General features: G+C 43.4%; 1 protein-coding gene across 8 annotated transcripts in view; it reads right to left on the bottom strand.

The window, feature by feature from the left end:
* DNM1L (dynamin 1 like) overlaps positions 1–19,034 on the bottom strand; it is a 67,529-nt gene extending 48,495 nt beyond the window's left edge. For 6 of the 8 annotated variants that reach the window (XM_003906191.3, XM_009180498.2, XM_009180501.3 and 3 more), the window contains exon 1: positions 18,769–19,028. In XM_003906191.3, coding sequence (XP_003906240.3) covers positions 18,769–18,870 — 102 coding nt within the window. In that variant the 5' untranslated portion in view covers positions 18,871–19,028. Of the gene's footprint in view, positions 1–18,768 lie in introns of all 8 variants that reach the window. The other 2 variants (XM_003906190.3, XM_009180502.1) reach the window with 2 other exon arrangements.
* Positions 19,035–20,577: the final 1,543 nt, after the last annotated feature.

Raw genomic sequence — 20,577 nt, 5'->3', positions numbered from 1 at the left:
CAAAATTCTTTTTACATATCTTCATTTTTAATGTCTTTCTCCTTTTCAGCTTCTTTCCCTCATGAGGTATTATCTGTTACGTTTACTTGCTCTTGTGTTCCTTCTAATTTGTCTTCATTTCTAAAATAAATTTTGTTTCATTTCATTCATTCATTCATTCATTTAATTTATCCAAGACAAGGTCTCACTCTGTTGCCCAGGCTGGTGTGCAGTGGCGCCAGCATGGTTCACCACAGCCTCAACCTTCACAGGCTCAGGTGATCCTCCCACCTCAGCCTCCCAAGTAGCTGGAACTACAGGCAAATGCCATCACATCCAGCTATTTTTTCTATTTTTTGTAGAGACAGGTTTCATCATGTTGCCCAGGCTGGTCTCAAATTCCTGGACTCAAGCGATCCTCCTGCCTCAACCTCCTAAAGTGCTGGGATTACAGGTGTGAGCCACCATGTCCAGTCATTTTCTTTTATTTATAATACTTCACTATCACTTAATTTTTAAATTTTTCTTATGCAAATTAATTTTTTGAAATGTCTTATCATTGTAGTGTCTTCTCTCTTGCCTTTTGTCTTAATATCTCAGTTTTTCTTTGTTTTCTGTCTTTCTGGTGTACTTTCATCTCCTTGTCTAGAGGGATCTTGTTTTTCTTCAAAAATTTGCATGAGATTTGACAACAATCATTTCATAGTGTTGACTTTTGAAAGAGGCTTGGCTCTGAATAGCCATTCTGCCTTTATACTCTAAAACTCCCTCTTATTGTTTTCATATAGTATTCAAAAGTATAGTTTCTTGCTTTCTGAGATATCTTGGCCCTGTTCACCTCCCCTGCTTTTATCTGGACCTTCTCTTTCCTTGGTCTGTCTGTATTCTTCAGAGGATACTCAATTGTATCCTCACTTCCTTCTTCTTGTGAGGAGTAGGCCTGGAAGGGAGCTTTGGTTAGTTTTTCAAGTTTCATGAAGGAACGCCAGTCCCTTCAGACTTTACAACTGATCTCTTTCACGCACCCATTGTCGATGTGTGCAACACCCTTCCCAAATTCCCATTTCAGCTGGTATTCTAAAATCGGCCCTTTAAAAAGCTTTCTAGTGATTGCCTTTGGGTTATTCACAATTCTCCACTCCATCAGATGTGCCACTGCTTCCTTCTGCTTCTTCCAGCATGGATAACAATGGTTTGTTCCCAATCTGCTGGTACTTGAGCGTTTGCAGAGAAACATAGTCAACTAATTTTCCTGTACACGTTTTCTATGTGTTTTTGATTTTCCTCTTTGTTCTGTGTTTAGGGGAAAGTCATATAGACATTTAGGAAACTATTCTATCACTGCTGTCATCTTCCCAGGATCCCTAATATGGATATTTAATCCCCTAGAAGTACCAAGACTAATGTTGAGTCTTATAAAAGTTATTTTATACTTCAGTCACAAAAAGGAGTAAGGTACTGATGCATGCTATAACATCGATGAACCTAAAAACATTATTCTGCTAAGTTAAAGTCAGTCACAGAAGACCACATATTATTTGATCCTGTTTATATGAAATGTCCAAAATACGGCCAGGCGCGGTGGCTCACGCCTGTAATCCCAGCACTTTGGGAGGCCACAGCGGGCAGATCACAAGGGCAGGAGTTCAAGACTAACCTGGCCAACACGGTGAAACCCCATTTTAACTAAAAATATAAAAATTAGCCGGGCACGGTGGCACGTGCCTGTACTCCCAGCTAGCTACTCAGGAGAGGCTGAGGCAGGAGAATTGCTTGAACCCGGGAGACGGAGGTTGTAGTGAGCCAAGATTGCGCCACTGCACTCTAGCCTGGGCGACAGGGCAAGACTCCATCTCAAAAAAGGATAAATGTCCAAAATAGGCAAAATCTATAGCTAGAAAGTAGATTATGTGGCTGTTTAGGGATAGAGTGAAGAAGAATGGGGAGTGACTACTAATAGATATGAGGTTTCTTTCCGGAATGATGGTATATTCTAAAATTAGTTTAAAGGTGATAGAAAGGCCAGGCGAGGTGGCACATGCCTGTAACCCCAGCAATTTGGGAGGCCAAGGTAGGCAGATCACTTGAGGCCAAGGAGTTCAAGACCATCCTGGACAACATAATAAAACCTCATCTTTACAAAAAATAATTAGCCAGGCAAGGTTGCACATGCCTGTAGTCCCAGATGCGAGGGAGGCTTAGACAGATGGATCGCTTGAGCCCAGGGGATCGAGGCTGCAGTGAGCCATGGTCATGCCACTGCACTCCAGCCTGGGCAAGAGAGTGAGACCCTGTCTCAAAAAGAAAAGAAAAGTTTAAAGTGATGGTTGTGCAACTCTATAAATATGCTAAAAAAAACATTGAATTACACATTGTACATGGGGAATGTTATGGTATATAGAGTATATCTCAATAAAGCTGTTAAAAAACAAAATAAGGCCGGGCGCGGTGGCTCAAGCCTGTAATCCCAGCACTTTGGGAGGCCGAGACGGGCGGATCACAAGGTCAGGAGATCGAGACCATCCTGGCTAACTTGGTGAAACCCCGTCTCTACTAAAAAATACAAAAAACTAGCCGGGCGAGGTGGCGGGCGCCTGTAGTCCCAGCTACTCTGGAGGCTGAGTCAGGAGAATGGCGTGAACCCGGGAGGCGGAGCTTGCAGTGAGCTGAGATCCGGCCACTGCACTCCAGCCTGGGCGACAGAGCGAGACTCCGTCTCAAAAAAAAAAAAAAAAAAAAAAAAAAAAAAACAAAATAAAGGAGAATGACTTCTTAAACAATATACAAAATGTACAAAACCATAGAAGAAAAGATAATTCAACCACAATAAAATTAAAACTTCTTTTCCTCATAGAAAAAATTCAGGGAAAACATTTGCCATCTATAAGTAACTGGTAACCAAAATGTATAAATAACTCCCACAAATCAAATTTTTAAAAATACCTAACAGAAAATAATGTGCAGAGATATGAACGAAAACTCACAAAACAAAACCTCAAAGGGCCAAGAAACATGATAAGATGCTCACACTCACTAGTAATCAGGAGGATGCAATAGAAACCACAATGAGGTACCAAAAATTTTAAATGTGACTATACAAAGTACAGATATAAATAAACAAACTTAACTCTGTTGATGGGAATGTAAATTATAGCCATCCTGAGGAGCAATAGCAATATCCAATAAATATACCCTATGATCTGGCAGTTCCACACCTTGATTTGTTAGAGAAATTCTCAAACATGAGACATTTATTTGAATATCCGCAGTACCACTGTTTACAAAAACAGCTATAGCAAACACTGGGGAACACGCAAATTTCAACAGGATATATTCCTATAAGGGACCATTATATAGCAATATAAGTGAACAAACCAGGATTATATGTGTGTATATAAATTTCACATGACTGTGTAAAAAATATATATACAGATTACAGCTACTTCATGATTGATAGTGAGTGGAACTTCTACTTGACATATGTCCCTATTACACTGTGAAAATGTACAAATATCTGAAATGTAAAAATGAGCCTCATGTTAAGATGGATGGGAAGGACACTGTGACTGGTTCTGTGTGGAGTTTGGTAGCACTGTGATTCATTTGATGCTTCTAGAAACCACAAAAAAACTACACATTATAGAAATTATGGACTCTGTGTTCTTATGATGACTAGTTAGTTCTGAAGCACCTGGACATTATCTGAAGGCTTCATTCTTGGAATAGAAGATGACATTTCATCCCTGACTCCAATGGAGTTCAAATGTGAATAAAATCATATGAACTGCTTTGGTCATTTCAGAATTAGACTGAGTCACTTCTTGGAAAATATAGCTCATAAACCCCAGTTTAGGTTGCTGTTAAAATAAGTATCACCTACCTAATGGGTACTCATGGTGACTGACTTTTGGAGACTCCAGAATGCAACAAAACAAACAAAAAAATTCAATACATTCAAACCAAAACTTTTAACATGTTGTCTCTATTCCTGAGATCCCAGCAGGACTTCTTGGAGCCTGTGCTTAACTTGATCTCTCTGCTTAGATTTTAATTAATTTTGCTTAAATGTAAATCTTATTCTATAGAATGGAATGAGCAACATTTTAAAAAACTGAAATATATATCACCACCCAAAAATAAAAAAAGAGAAAATGGTTATAGTATGAATGAATACAGAATTTTATAATCACAATTTCCCTAGGAACTCTAAATTTTAAACATTTCTCCATGCAATAACATTTACTGTGACAGATTGGAAGTCTAATGCCAGTCTGATTCTCTTTCCCGTGTAAGAAAGCTTTTTCCCCCCCTACTATTTCAATTTAGAAGCTTGCAGTATTCTTTTAATTTCAGAAATTTAACCAGGGTATGTCTCTTCTCTCAATATTTACGTGCAGCAATTCAGACCTGAAGATGTTGTACTTCAGCTCTGGGGAACTTTTGTCTTTTATCTGTTATGATTATTGTTTCTCTCCTCATCTCCTCCAAGTGCTCTTAACCAATCATCTATGATCAGGCTTTTGGCTCTCTTAGTTCTCACCTTTAATCTCTTATCTCTAATGAAGTCCATAACATATGTTTTTGATCTGCCTTTTTAGGACAGGTTGTTACAGACTTATGTCTTCCCAAAATTTATAAGTTGAAGCCCTAACCCCCAGTAGCTTGGAATACGACTATATTTGCAGACAGGGCGTTTAAAGAGGCGATTAAGTTAAAACAAGTCCAGCCGGGCGCAGTAGAGCACGCCTGTAATCCCAGCACTTTAGAGGCCAAGGCGGGTGGATCAGGAGGTCAAGAGATCGAGACCATCTTGGCCAGCATGGTGAAAGCCTGTCTCTACTAAAAATACAAAAATTAGCCAGGCGTGGTGGCACGCGCCTATAGTCCCAGCTACTCGGGAGGCTGAGGCAGGAGAATCGCTTGATTGGAGGCAGAGGTTACAGTGAACCGAGATCATGCCTCTGCACTCCTGGTAACAGAGCGAGACTCCATCTTAAAAAAACAAGGCTATTGGGGTGATGGGCCCATAATGCAAACTGACTGACATTCTTTTTTTTTTTTTTTTTTTTTTTTTTTTTGAGACGGACTCTCGCTCTGTAGCCCAGGCTGGAGTGCAGTGGCGCGATCTCCGCTCACTGCAACCTACGCCTCCCGGGTTCACGCCATTCTCCTCCCTCAGCCTCCCGAGTAGCTGGGACTACAGGCACCCGCCACCACGCCCGGCTAATTTTTTGTATTTTTAGTAGAGACGGGGTTTCACCGTGTTAGCCAGGATGGTCTCCATCTCCTGACCTCGTGATCCGCCCGCCTCGGCCTCCCAAAGTGCTAGGATTACAGGCGTGAGCCACCGCGCCCGGCCCTGACTGACATTCTTATAAGAAGAGGAAATTCAGACACAGAGACACCATGGACACAGCAAGAAGGCAGCCATCTACGAGCCAAGGAAAACGGCCTCAAAAGAAACCAAACCGGCCGGGCGCGGTGGCTCAAGCCTGTAATCCCAGCACTTTGGGAGGCCGAGATGGGCGGATCACGAGGTCAGGACATCGAGACCATCCTGGCTAACACGGTGAAACCCCGTCTCTACTAAGAAATACAAAAAACTAGCCGGGCGAGGTGGCAGCGCCTGTAGTCCCAGCTACTCGGGAGGCTGAGGCAGGAGAATGGCGCGAACCCGGGAGGCGGAGCTTGCAGTGAGCTGAGATCCGGCCACTGCACTCCAGCCTGGGCTACAGAGCGAGACTCCGTCTCAAAAAAACAAAACAAAACAAAACAAAACAAAAAAAACAAAAGAAACCAAACCTGCTGACACTTTGATCTTGAACTTGTAGCCTCCAGAACTGTGAGAAAATAAACTTCTGCTTTTTAAGCTACCCAGTCTGTGGCAATTTGTTATGGCAGCCCCAGCAAACTAATACAGAAGTTACAAACTCAGCTGCTCACACATGCAATGAATAAATCAATCCAGACTTTGGTCAAAATGACATCAGAATGTCAATCATACTTCAGTAAAGTGATTTTTTTAATGCCATCAGATTGTATTCTCCTGACATTTTTATATGAAAAATAAGAATATTTCTAACATCTGCCCAAAAATAGTCATTTTTCTTAAAATGTACAGCCATTTTAATCAGTAGTAATGGCTAACATTAATCAAACATTTAACATTAAATGATTTACCTCATTTAAGTCTAACAACTCTTATTAGATGGTTACTATTTAATTCTCATTTTATAGATGAGTTAGCTGAGATTTAGAAAAATTATGTAACTTGCCCAGATATACTTAGGTAACAAGTAACAGGGATGAATTATAACCCAGTAGTCTTCAACTTTCCCACTTTTGATGCAGATGTAGAAGTAGAAAATATTTCATTGCTTATTTTACACTATAAAGAAAGAGCAGCACATATACGATGATAACTGGCAAGCAGGAAAGGCAACTGGGAGCAATAGGAGCTGTGGCTAACTAGATATTAACTGACCCACCTAAAGCAGGCATTATTCAAATCCACTGGGAATACGGGTGAAGGGTTATCAGATTTTCTGATTTTTTTAAGGCAAAACCAGAAATCTGGGCCTTTCAACTAAATCCACCAATTTTTAAACATTGGCAACCAATTCATTTATTTTTAATACTGTATGTGTCAACACACACAGACTAAATGAAACACATCTGCGGGCTCCCAATGTTTTACCTCTCACCTAGATTCTGTATTATAAATGGTACTGGCTTCTTCAACAATTGGCTCTATCAGTGCTTTTTTCCCCACCTGGTGATTTAAACATCCAATGTCTAGGCTCTTCCCAGGAAGTCGAGTAGCTACAAGAGTTCTAAAGCGGCAAAAATCACAGATAGCTTGCTCTGAAAATAGGGCTCCACTGGCACTACAAGGCCTTCAGATTTTTTCCTCCACAAACTCCCAAAGCTGATTCAGTATCCTGAATTATATTTAGAAGCTAAAGATTTGTGTGCCTGGTCTCAGTGTCATCTTTTAGTTTTAGTTTCTTCCAAATTGCACTGTATTGGGATTTTTAGTGTTTTGAATTTATATTTTGAGATGATGTTTTGTTGTATTTTCAGCTCTTCCCTAATAATCAGCATCAGTTGGGGCTGAGGAGTTAATAATGTTCATTCATACCACATTAACCAAAGCTGATTCCTTATTTAACTTCTAAGTTTTAATTTTTCATTGTGTAAGGCAGCTCTCTCAATTCTTTATTTTGACATTAATATAGTAAAGATATACTTCTCTTAATGTTTTACTTTTTATTTTGAAATAATTTTAGATTTACAGAAGGTTTCCTTAATAATTGCTTCACTTATTTAAATAAAATATTTCTAAGCATATCCTTAGAAATGTTAATCTTATGGTACTTAAAACAGCTAAACTTGGCTGGGCGCAGTGGCTCACACCTGTAATCCCAGCACTTTGGGAGGGCGAGGCGGGCGGATCACCTGAGGTTGGGGGTTCGACACCAGACTGACTAACATGGAGAAACCCTGTCTCTACTAAAAATATAAAATTAGCCAGTCGTGGTGGCACATGCCTGTAATCCCAGCTACTTGGGAGGCTGAGACAGGAGAATCACTTGAACCCAGGAGATGGAGGCTGCGGTGAGCCAAGATCACACCATTGCACTCCTGCCCAGGCAACAAGAGCAAACTCTGTCTCAAAAAAAATAAAAATAGCTAAACTAAAATGTATCTTCCATATAGCTGAAACCCTCTATGTAATGAGAAAATATATATATGAAGTTTAAACCACTTCATAATTTGCAGTTAATATGTGGAGTGCTTTTTGTTTTTAAGGGACTAGGTCTCACTATGTTGGTTAGGCTGGAGTGCAGCAGCTACTCACAGGCACAATCACAGTGAACGATAGCCCTCCACCTCCTGGGCTCAAGCAGTCTTGCCACCAGGTCTCCCAAGTAACTGGGACTACAGGCACAGGTCACCACACTCGACTTAAAATGCCGTTCTTACATGAACTTAATATCCAAAATCCAAACTTTCTAAAATACTGCAGACTTAACAGTCCTTAGGAAGGAATTTTTTCTTGGTTATAAAACTGTAGGTCCAGTACTTTCTGGATCACTGAAGAGTGAGAGATTCAGATATCTGACAAGGCTATGAACTTGAATAGCAGAAGTATCATCCATGAAAATCCCCACTTCTTCCATAAAAGCATGAAAAAGTGATATGAATCTATACATCCAAGAAGCTCGATGAACTCAAAGCAGGATAAACACAAAGAGATACACACATTGAGATAAATTATAATCAAACTGTTGAAAAACAAAGACAAATGTTAAAAGAAGCAAGAGAGAAGCTATGAGTCATGAACAAGGGATCCTCAATAAGAGTAACAACAGATACAACAGATTTCTCATCAGAAACCATAGGGGCCACAGCGGCTCTGCCTATGGAGTAGTCAGTCTTTTATTCCTTTACTTTAATAAACTTGTTTTCAAAAGAAAAAGAGAGAGAGAGAGAGAGAGAAACCAACCATAGGAGCCAGAGGCAGTAAGATAAAGTGCTGAAAGAAAAACCCTGCCAATCAAAAATTCTAACTCAAAATGGTTAAGATGCCAATAAAACCTGAAGCAACCTATAGAGGCAACACAATCCCCACCAAAATCCCAACCATCTTATTTACAGAAATGAAGAAGCCAAATCTAAAATTCATATGGGGCCCGCACAGTGGCTCATGCCTATAATCCCAGCATTCTGGGAGGCCAAGGCAGGCGGATCACCTGAGGTTAGGAGTTTGGGACCAACCTGGCCAACATGGTTAAAACCCCATCTCTACTAAAAAAAACACATATTAGCCAGGCGTGGTGGTGGGCATCTGTAATCTCAGCTACATGGGAGCCTGAGGTGGTTGGATCACTTGAACCCAGGAGGCAGAGGCTGCAAATGAGTTGAGATTGTGCCACTGCACTCCAGCCTGGGCACAGAGTGAGACTACCTCTCAAAATAAAATAATATAAAATAAAATTCATATGGAATGGCAAGGGACCCCAAACAATCAAAAGAATTTTGAAAAAGGAAAACAATGCTGGGAAAGTTACACTTCTCAAATTTAAAATATACTCCAAAGATACAGTAATCAAAGCAGAAAGGAACTGAGAATCCAGAAATAAACCCATATAATACATCTTTGGCTGGCCAGGCACAGTGGCTCATGCCTGTAATCCCAGCACTTTGGAAGGCTAAGGTAGGTGGATCACCTGAGGTCTGGAGTTCAAGACCAGCCTGGCCAACATGGCAAAATCCCATCTCCACTAAAAAAAAACACACAAAAAAATAGCCAGGCATGGTGGCAGGCGCCTGTAGTCCCAGCTACTTAGGAGGCTACTTAGGCTATTTAGGAGACTGAGGCAGGAGACTCGCTTGGGCCCAGGAGGTAGAGGTTACAGTGAGCCGAGACTGCGCCTCTGCACTCCAGCCTGGGTGACAAAGTGAGACCTTGTCTCAAAAAAAAAAATCTTTGGTCAACTGATTTTCAGCAATACCAAGACTATTTAATGGAGAAAGAACAGTCTCTCCAACAAATGGTACAGGGTCAACTGGAGAAGCATATGCAAAAAAATGAAATGAACCCCTACCTTATACCATACGAAGATGTACTCAAAATGGACCAAAAGCCTAAATATACAAGTCAAAACTATAAAATAATTAGGGAAACAAACATTAAAAAACAAAAAATAAATAAATCTTCATGGCTTTGGAATTGTCAATGCCTTAGATATGACACCAAAATCACAAGCAATAAAAGAAAAAAAAAAGATAAATTAGCCTTAATCAAAAGCAAAACCTTTTACATACTGAAGAACACTAACAAGGCAGTAAAAAGACAAGGCCGGGTGTGGTGGCTTATGCCTGTAATCTCAGTACTTTGGGAGGCCAAGGCGGGCGGATCACCTGAGGTCACGAGTTCAAGACCAGCCTGGCCAACATGGTAAAACTCCATCTGTACTAAAAATACAAAAATTAGCTGGATGTGGTGGCACGAGCCTGTAATCCCAGTTACTCATGAGGCTGAGGCAGAGGAATCACTTGAATCCAGAAGGCAGAAGTTGCAGTGAGCCAAGATCACACTATTGCACTCCAGCCTGGGCAAAAGAGCAAAACTGTGTCTCAAAAAAAAAAAAAGAAAAGGAAAAGAAAAAAAACAAAACCTACAGAATGAGAGAAAATATTTGTATATTACATACTGTTAGGTGTCTAGTATCCAGAATATATAAAGAACTCTTGGCCGGGCATGGTAGCTCACACCTGTAAATCCCAGCACTTTGGGAGGCCGAGGCGGGCAGATCACAAGGTCAGGAGTTCGAGACCAGCCTGGCCAATGTGGTGACACCCCCATCTCAACTGAAACTACAGAAATTAGCCAGGCGTGGTGGTGCACGCCTGTAGTCCCAGCTACTCGGGAGGCTAAGACAGAAGAATCGCTTAAACCCGGGAGGCAGAGGTTGCAGTGAGTTGAGATGGCGCCACTGCACTCCAGCCTGGGCAACAGAGCGAGACTCCATCTCAAAAAAAAAAAAAAAGAACTTTTACAATTCAACAATAAGACAACCCCAACAAGCACACAAAAAGATGTTCAACACCATTAGTCATTAGGGAAAAATGCAAAGCAAAACTACAATGAAATGCCACTTTACACCCATTAGTATGACTGTAATCAAAAACAGATAATAACAAATGTTGACAAAGATACAGAAAAACTGCACCCCTCATACATTGCTGGTGGGAATTTTAAAATGGGGTAGCTGCTGTGGAAAACAGTTTGGTGGTTGCTCAAAAAGTTAAACAAAATTACCTTAGAACTCAGCAATTTTACTCCTAGGTATATACCAAAATAACTGATAACAGGTACTCAAATACTTGTACACCACTGTTCATAGCAGCACTATTCACAACAGCCAAAAGGTAGAAATAACCCAACTGCTCATCAATAGGTAATTGAATAAACCAAACGTGGTTTATACATATAATAGAATATTACTCAGCCATTAAATGGAAAAGAAAGAAGAGGGAGAGACAGCTCAATAGTACAGTTTTCTTTTGTGATGAAATTGTTTTGGACCTAGACAGACATGTCATCATGAACGCACTAAATGCCACAGAATTATACATTTTATAAGCTAATTTTGGCCGGGCACAGTGGCTCACACCTATAATCCCAGCACTTTGGGAGGCCGAGGCAGGTGGATCACCTGAGGTCGGGAGTTTGAGACCAGCCTGACCAACATGGAGATACCCTGTCTCTACTAAAAATACAAAATTAGCCAGGCGTGGCACATGCCTGTAATCCCAGCTACTTGGGAGGCTGAGGCAGGAGAATCACATGAACCCGGGAGGCAGAGGTTGCAGTGACCCAAGATCGTGCCATTGCACTCCAGCCTGGGCAACTCCGTCTCAAAAAAAAAGAAAAGAAAAAGGGCTAATTTTATGTTCGGCAAATTTCACCTCCATTTTGTTAAGCTAAAAAAAAAAAAAGCAGCAGCTCATAATCTATACAAAAAAAGGGAAAAACACATTTATCGAAAAACACAAGAAAACAATGCATCAGAAGGAATTAAACTACAGTCAATAAATGCTAAAATGTAGAACGCAGTGCTCATGGAGAAAAAAAAAAGAGAGAGACATCAAACTATGAATGAGTTGGCCATAAGAGAAGGATAGGGGTCAAAAAATGCTGTTTTTCAAATAAAGAATTGCAGAATGATTTAGCGCTTTAAAAAAAAAAAAAAAAAAAGACAATAACAGTGTTGGCCGGGCGCGGTGGTTCACGCCTGTAATCCCAGCACTTTGGGAGGCCGAGGTGGGTGGATCACGAGGTCAGGAGATCGAGACCATCCTGGCCAACACGGTGAAACCTGGTCTCTACCAAAAAAATACAAAAAAAATTAGCCGGGCACGGTGGCGGTTGCCTGTAGTCCCAGCTACTTGGGAGGCTGACGCAAGAGAATGGCGTGAATCCGGGAGGCGGAGCTTGCAGTGAGCCGAGATCGCGCCACTGCACTCCAGCCTGGGCGACAGAGCGAGACTCCATCTCAAAAAATAATAATAATAAAATAAAACTGTTGAGAAGGGCGTGCAGAAACCGGAACCCCAAAGGGGGTGTGAAATGGTGCAGTCACAGCTGGACACGGCAGCTCACACCTGTAATCCCAGCACTTTGGGAGGCTGAGGTGGGTGGATCATTTGAGGTCAGGGATTTGAGACCAGCCTGAGCAACATGACAAAACCCCGTCTCTAACTAAAAATATAAAAAGTAGCCAGGCAGTAGTGGCGCGCACCTGTAATCCTGGCTACTCGGGACACTGAAGCAGGAGAACCGCTTGAGCCTGGGAGGTAGAGGCTGAGGTAAGCCAAGATCGCGCCACTATACTCCAGTCTGGGGGAGAGAGTGAGACCCTGACTCGAAAAAAAAAAAAGGTGCAGCCACTATAGAAAACAGTTTGGCAGTTTTTCAGAAAGTTAAACATAAGAATTATCATATGACCCAGCAAGTCTACTTAGGTATATACTCAAGAGAATTTAAAACACACATTCACACAACTTGTAAATGAATGTTCACAGCAGTATTATTCAAAATAGCCAAAAAATAGAAACAACCCAAAAATCCATCAGTTGATGAACTGATAAACTGTGCTGTATCTATACAATGGAATATTTATTATTCTGCCATGCTACATAATGGATAAACCTACAAAACATTGTTGAGTGGCTCATGCCTATAATCCCAGCACTTTAGGAGGCCGAGGCAGGCAGATCACTTGAGGCCAGGAGTTCAAGATCAGCCTGGCCAACATGGCAAAACCCCGTCTCTACTAAAAATACAAAAAAAGTAGCTGGGTGTGGTAGACCATGCCTGTAATCTGGGCTGAGGCAGAAGAATCACGTGAACCCGGGAGGTGGAGGTTGCAGTGAGCTGAGGTCATGCCATTGCACTTCAGCCTGAGCAACAGGGCAAAACTCCATCTCAAAAAAAAAAAAAAAAAAATTATGTTGAGCAACAGATGCCTGGCACAAAAGATCAAATCACATATTATAGGATTCCACTAATGTGAAATATCCCAAATAGGCAAATCCGCAGAGACAGAAAGTAGATTAGTGGTTGCCAGCGATTCCTGCTTTTTCCAGTATCATGCACTTTAAAATCCAATGATTCACTAATATATTTTTCAAATTAGGATCTAGGAACCATCTGTATCAGAGTTACCGATGGTCCCTCACCCATGTCGGGCTTATAAAATCAAAACCTGTCAGAAGTTGGGGGAGGACAAAATGGGGGTGACTGCTTAGGGGCAGGAGTTTTCTTTTTCAGGTAATGAAAATATTCTGGAATTACACTATGGTGGTACAACTTTGTGAACGTACTAAACACTGCTGAGTTGTGTATAATAGTGAATTTTGTGTTATATGAATATTTCAGTATTTTTAATGTTAATTTTTTTAAAGTTGATTTGGAAATTAGTAATTAAAATCCAAATTATTGGCTGGGCATAGTGGCTCATACCTGTTATCCCAGCACTTTGGGAGGCTGAGGCAGGCAGATCATTTGAGGTCAGGAGTTTGAGACCAGTCTGGCCAACATGGTAAAACCCTGTCTCTAATAAAAATACAAAAATTAGGCCAAGCGCAGTGGCTCGCGTCTGTAATCCCAGCACTTTGGGAGGCCGAGGCGGGTGGATCATGAGGTCAGGAGTTCGAGACCAGCCTGACCAACATGGTGAAATCCAGTCTCTACTAAAAGCACAAAAATTAGCCAGGCATGGTGGCCTGCACCTGTAATCCCAGCTACTCAGGAGGCTGAGGCAGGAGAATCACTTGAACCCGGTAAGCGAGGTTGTAGTGAACAGAGATCACGCCACTACACTCCAGCCTGGGCAACAGAGCGAGACGCCGTCTCAAGAAACAAAGAAAAAAAAAATAGCCATTCATGGTGGTGGGCACCTGTAATCCCAGCTACTCAGGAGGCTGAGGCAGGAGAATCGCTTGAACCCAGGAGGCGGAGGCTGCAGTGAGCCAAGATCGCACCACTGCACTCCAGCCTGGGCAACAAGCGGAACTCCATCTCTAAAAAAATAAATAATAGCCGGGCGCGGTGGCTCATGCCTGTAATCCCAGCACTTTGGGAGGCCAAGACGGGAGGATCACGAGGTCAGGAGATCGAGACCAGCCTGGCTAACACGGTGAAACCCCATCTCTACTAAAATACAAAAAAATTAGCCGGACGTGGTGGCGGGCGCCTGTAGTCCCAGCTACTGGGAGGCTGAGGCAGGAGAATGGCGTGAACCCGGGAGGCGGAGCTTGCGGTGAGCTGAGATCTAGCCACTGCACTCCAGCCTGGGAGACAGAGCCAGACTACCCCTCAAAAACAAGTAAAATAAAATCCAAATTATTTTTAGGCTGGGTGCAGTGGCTCACACCTATAATCCCAGCACTTTGGGAGGCCAAGGCAAGAGGATCATTTGAGCCCAGGAGTTTGAAACCAGCCTTGGTAACACAGTAAGGCAGCGATTTTAAATTTTTTTAAAAAAATTAGCCAGGCATAATGGTGCATGCCTGTAATACCAGCTACTCAGAAGGCTGAGGCGAGAGGACTGCTTGCGCCCAGGAATTTGAGGTTACAGTGAGCTACGGATTATACCAGTGCACTCTAGCGTGGGTGAAAGAGCCAGACCCTCAAAAAATAAAAATAAAAATCCAAATTGTTTTTCCTTTTACATTTGTCTGAATTACTGAAGATGGAATGCCGAAATCACTGAAATAAAAGGAAAAGCGTAAAGTACATTACTAGGAACACTAAGCCAGAGTCTCAGGTTAATGTCATCTGTATTCAGATACCTATATTGAGTGGTAGTTTAGATTACATACCTGGATGGCTCCCCTTTCCAATTCTTAATTTAAGAAATAGGATTCCTGTAATCCCAGCACTTTGGGAGGCCGAGACGGGCGGATCACAAGGTCAGGAGATCGAGACCCTCCTGCGAACCCGGTGAAACCCCGTCTCTACTAAAAAATACAAAAAACTAGCTGGGCGAGGTGGCGGACGCCTGTAGTCCAGCTACTCGGGAGGCTGAGGCAGGAGAATGGCGTGAACCCGGGAGGCGGAGCTTGCAGTGAGCTGAGATCCGGCCACTGCACTCCAGCCTGGGTGACAGAGCGAGACCCCGTCTCAAACAAAAAACAAAACAAAACAAAAAAAAGAAATAGGATTAAATTTCCCAAGTTGAGTCACAAAAGTTGTTTTAAGTCTTATCTCCTCTACCTGCAAAGTACACCATGGTCTAAAAGTATCATCAGCCTTCTCTCTCTCCCCACTATGTCTGTTCATTTCACAGATGGTCCCTACTAGCAAAAAAGAAAAACAATTTATTTAGCTAACACATAAAACATGTGAATGATTGATAGCTGTAAACATGAGTCCCTCACCTCCACTCCTCCAAGTCCCTAGCCCCCAAATGAGTGTTACTTGGGCATTTCATAAAAACAAAGTTTAAAACATTTAGAAGTCAGCAATGTTTGCCTGGGAAGTGATATATTAGAGCAAGAATGCCACCAAAGTCAGCATGGTACTGGATGGTACTATGCCATAGATTCAACTTCCCCTAATTTTCCTGCTTTTTCCAGTATCATGCATTTTAAAACCCAATGATTCACTATGTTTTTCAAATTAAGATCTAGGAACCATCTGTATCAGAATCACCTATGGTCCCTCACCCACCTCAGGCTTATTATCAAAATCTCTGGGGATAGGATCCAGGAAACTTATTTTCAAAGTGATTCTTTGGCCGGGTGCGGTGGCTCACACCTGTAATCCCAGCACTTTGGGAGGCTGAGGCGGGCGGACCACCTGAGGTCGGGAGTTTGAGACCAGCCTGACCAACAATGAGAAACTCTATCTCTACTAAAAATACAAAATTAGCCGGGCATGGTGGCGCATGCCTGTAATCCCAGCTACGCGAGAGGCTGAGGCAGGAGAATCGCTTGCAGCCAGGAGGCAGAGGTTGCAGTGAGCCGAGATCATGCCATTGCACTCCAGCCCAGGCAACAAGAGCGAAACTCCATCTCAAAAAACAAAAAAAAACAAAAACAAAAACCTAAACCTAAACCCAAAGTGATTCTTAATAAACACTCAAGTCTGAGAATCACTATTCCAAAAAGTTCAACAAGATAGAAACTGAAGCCATTTAAGGTATGGATAATATGTAGGATAGACACTACACTTGTAGTTGTTTTTTAATTTTTTTAAGACACAGGGTCTCACTCTGTTGCCCAGGCTGGAGTGCCATCGCAGAATCATAGCTCACTGCAGCCTCAAACTCCTGGACTCAGGCAGTCTTCCCAAGTAGCTGGGACTACTGGCACACGCCACACACCATAGTACTTGGCGAATTTAAACCTGTATTCTGAAGACATGATTACTGCCGATAGGTTTACTAGGCAGAACTAAGTACAAAACACTTATATGTCTGGAATTCACTCACTACAACTACTCCATTAAATATGTGAGGTATATATATGTTACATAATAGCAAAGAGTAAAAATGGCAGACATCACAAAGTAATGGTATACTAGTATCCAAACCAAGAAGATATTCTTGTTTCCCCAACACACTACAAAAAAGGCGGTGGGGGCGGGGGGGCGCGCGGGGCGCAGCGGTGTGGGGAGGAAATAGTTTCTATTCTCTCTCTCTCTCTCTCTTTCTGCTGGGGTGCAGTGATATGCACTCCTGCACACACCTCAGCCTCAACCTCCCAGGCTCAGGTGATCCTCCCACCTCAGCCAGCTGAGTTGCTGGGACTACAGGTTCGCGCCACCACACCCAGCTAATTTTTGTATTTTTTGTAGAGATGGAGTTGCCCCACGTTGCCCAGACTGGTCTTGAACTCCTGGACTCAAGTGATCTGCCTACCTTGGATAATTTCTATTCTGTATGTCTTCTGTACTTGAGTAAAAGGCTGATTATCAGTTAATAAGAACTTAGATGGAGATAACCCTCATTAAATCAAGCAGAAAAACTGACCTCTTGAGAAATGTCAAACATCAACATGCAGATATAGCATATAACTGTCAGTACTAGGATGGCTTCTGCACGTTAATGGCTTTCAGAAGGATGGGATCTTTACTTTTCTCTCCTGCCACTCTGTATTTTGCCAACAGGTTTACTGACCAAAATAAACTCTATTTTGTGCAAAAAGAAAAAAAGTATTGATTTTAAACTATGCTGACACACTATATCCCTAATTCTTTTACTTCTTCATGCTTATAAAGCACTGAGAATCTCTTTTAAAGGTATATGGAAAGTTTCTAGTGTGCAGCTAGGAGACACTTCTGAATCACTGACTATCAAAGACTCAATTTATATTATCTCTAATTCTTTTTACAAAAACTGGTTTTTGATGATAAAAGTACCAGTGTTTTAAAACATTATGTGGTTAGAGTGAGCAATATTTATTCAAAATATTTAGAGCACTTACTACATGTCCCTGACTGAACAAAATTATATTCAATAAAAAATATTCCTTGTAATTTATGTTTGATGCTTCTGAGTCTCCAAACATTATAAATATTAAGTGTTACAAATACTAGAATATGTAGGCAAGATTGAGCAGAATCTTTCCCAATCCTATCGCAGACCAAGGAAATGTGTTTCTAAAACAATTTCTATTGCTTCAACTATTTAAAAGCCAAGCAAACAAACAAATGAGTACAGGATGTCTATAGTTTCCAGTGTCTGGATAGCCACTAATACTTTGAACATTAAGTTCCTTCTCATAATATTTATACCCTATACTATGTACCTCATGGAAAATGATGGGGAAACCGTCACCTTCTCAATAGAAAACATACTATTAAGAAATGAAGGCACTTAAAATCAGTATACTAATTTCTAAAATCCGTTTCTCTGAACTCTAATCGAAGTCCTATGATTCCTAGGTCAATAAAAGCAGCAGGCAGAGAAAAGGAAATTTATACTCCTTCTCTGTCACTCTAGAAATAACATTTATTTCCTCAACATTTCTGCATTTAAAAAAATGAGTTAGCTATGAGAAGACCGGAGAAACTGATGCCCAATTTAGGGCACGATCACAAAACTGTGGAAGACAAAAACCACAGCCTACGCAGAAAAATGGGACATTCCTTCCCAACACCCGCAGAACTCTAGATACACGTTTTGTTTTGTTTTGTTTTTTAAATGCTTATTCGGCGTTCTCGAGACCTGGTGGAATTACACTGCAGGAAAACACTGGCGCTCACGCACGGTAGCGTCTCTCAGCCTCCACAGCGCGATTCCAAAACTAACTCTGCAGTCCCTGGGCAAGGCAGGGAGAATAAAACACCCGTCGAACGAAAGCCAACCGAGATGGGAACAGCCAATCCACCGAGCCCAGCGCGGCCCCGAGTGCCCCGCGCGTCCCCCAGGTGCCCTTGGAGGCAGCGGCAAGCGGACGAGGCCGCGCCCGGTCCCAGCGGACTTTAGTTCCGCCCGCCGGCCCATCTTTCCCTCTCCTGCCCCCGGGACCCGCCGGGCCATCCAGGCCCGCCGCGCCGGCTCCGCCCCTGGCCGGGCCCCGGATTCTCCGCCTCGATGCAACGCTGCCCCGGGCGGGCGGGTGCGGTAGAGCCCGGAGAGCCCTGGGGCCCCCAGCAAGGCCCTCCTCCCACAGGCCGCAAAGGCTGGCGCGGGAGTGGGCACTGCCGCAGCACCGACCAGGCCTGCGGCCGGGGGTCTGGCCCGAGCGAACGCCGCCTGCTGCTCTCACCTGCGTTCCCACTACGACGATTTGAGGCAGCTGGATGATGTCGGCGCCCACCGTGTTGAAGACGTCCTGGAGCTTGTTAATGACAGGAATTAGCGCCTCCATGACTCTGAAAACACGGGGCCCCAGTGCCCGCCGGCCGCGGCAATGAATGGGGCCGGGGCCCAGAGTTCGCCTCCTTCCTCCTTTCCTCCTCCCTCTCCTCGGAAGCCGGCACCCATTGGACCGGGCCCGCCGGCTACCTGCCCCCTCCCGGCAGGCCATGCGCTGCGAGGGAGGTGGAGAGGAGCAAGGCCTGCTGGGAGTTGTAGTTCTGGCGAGGAGGAACGCTAATGCCCACGGCTTCCAGGAGGCTGCGCGGGCACCGGCAGGCCCTTGCCTGGGGCTGGGATGCTGCGCGGGCTCTAGTCAAAGGCTAGGAGCGGGCGGGGAGCGCAGGAGGAAAACCATATATTTATGCCTGTGCTCAAGGCACGATGGATGTGACAGTGCCGGGTGTGAATATGTGTTAAGCACAATGATGTGTGTCAATTATCCAATGTCACTTCCTTATGAAGACACTTTCTCTGGAAGAACGGGTTGGAAAGGCTTAAAGAAGAGCTTATGGCCGCAGACAACCAAACTGGGTGCAAAAAAATCTGTACGCTGATACTAGAATGTGCGGGGTGTTACTTTGCAAAAATAAAAAAACTAGCCCGGGTTAGAATACGCGGGTTCTCCAGGGGTTTCGTAAAAAAAAAAAAAAAAAAAGCAAACAGGCCGGGCGCGGTGGCTCACGCCTGCAATCCCAGCACTTTGGGAGGCGGAGGCGGGTGGATCACGAGTCAGGAGATCGAGACCACGGTGAAACCCCCTGTCGACTAAAAATACAAAAAATTAGCCGGGCGTGGTGGCGGGCGCCTGTAGTCCCAGCTACTCGGGAGGCTGAGGAAGGAGAATGGCGTGAACCCGGGAGGCGGAGCTTGCAGTGAGCAGAGATCGTGCCACTGCACTCCAGCCTAGGCGACAGAGCGAGACTCCGTCTCAAAACAACAAACAAACAAAAAAAACGACCGAGCGCGGTGTAATGCCAGCACTTTAAGAAGCGGAAGCAGGAGGATCGCTTGAGCCAGGAGTTCGAGACCAGCCTGGTCAACAGAGTGAGACCTCATCTCTACAAAAAGACAAAAAAAAAAAAAAAAAAAAGAGCAGGAGTCCGAGCAGCGTGGGGGCGGTGTTCATGAAAAAAAAATATTAGGAGTATTGGAGTTGGCCGGGCGCGGTGGCTCAAGCCTGTAATCCCAGCACTTTGGGAGGCCGAGACGGGCGGATCACGAGGTCAGGAGATCGAGACCATCCTGGCTAACATGGTGAAACCCCGTCTCTACTAAAAATACAAAAAACTAGCCGGGCGAAGTGGCGAGCGCCTGTAGTCCCAGCTACTCGGGAGGCTGAGGCAGGAGAATGGTGTAAACCCGGGAGGCGGAGCTTGCAGTGAGCTGAGATCCAGCCACTGCACTCCAGCCCAGGCGACAGAGCGAGACTCCGTCTCAAAAAAAAAAAAAGAGTATTGGAGTTTTACAGGGGAAGCTAGGCATTTATTATCGATATTATGTATAAACCTTTATTTGTAGACATCTGATAACTGCCTTGCTCGCTCTTTGCTCATACTGTTCTTTTTTTTTTTTTTTTTTTTTTTGAGACAGAGTCTGACTCTGTTGCCCAGGCTGGAATGCAGTGGCGCAATCTCGGCTCACTGTAGCCTCCTCTTCCTGGGTTGAAGCGATTCTCCTGCCTCAGCCTCCTGAGTAGCTGGTATTACAGGCACTTGCC

The sequence above is a fragment of the Papio anubis genome, chromosome 9, assembly GCF_008728515.1.
Source record: "Papio anubis isolate 15944 chromosome 9, Panubis1.0, whole genome shotgun sequence".
Taxonomy (NCBI): domain Eukaryota; kingdom Metazoa; phylum Chordata; class Mammalia; order Primates; family Cercopithecidae; genus Papio; species Papio anubis.
Note: the sequence above shows the minus strand (reverse complement) of the source record. Positions and strands in the feature narration are given on the sequence as shown.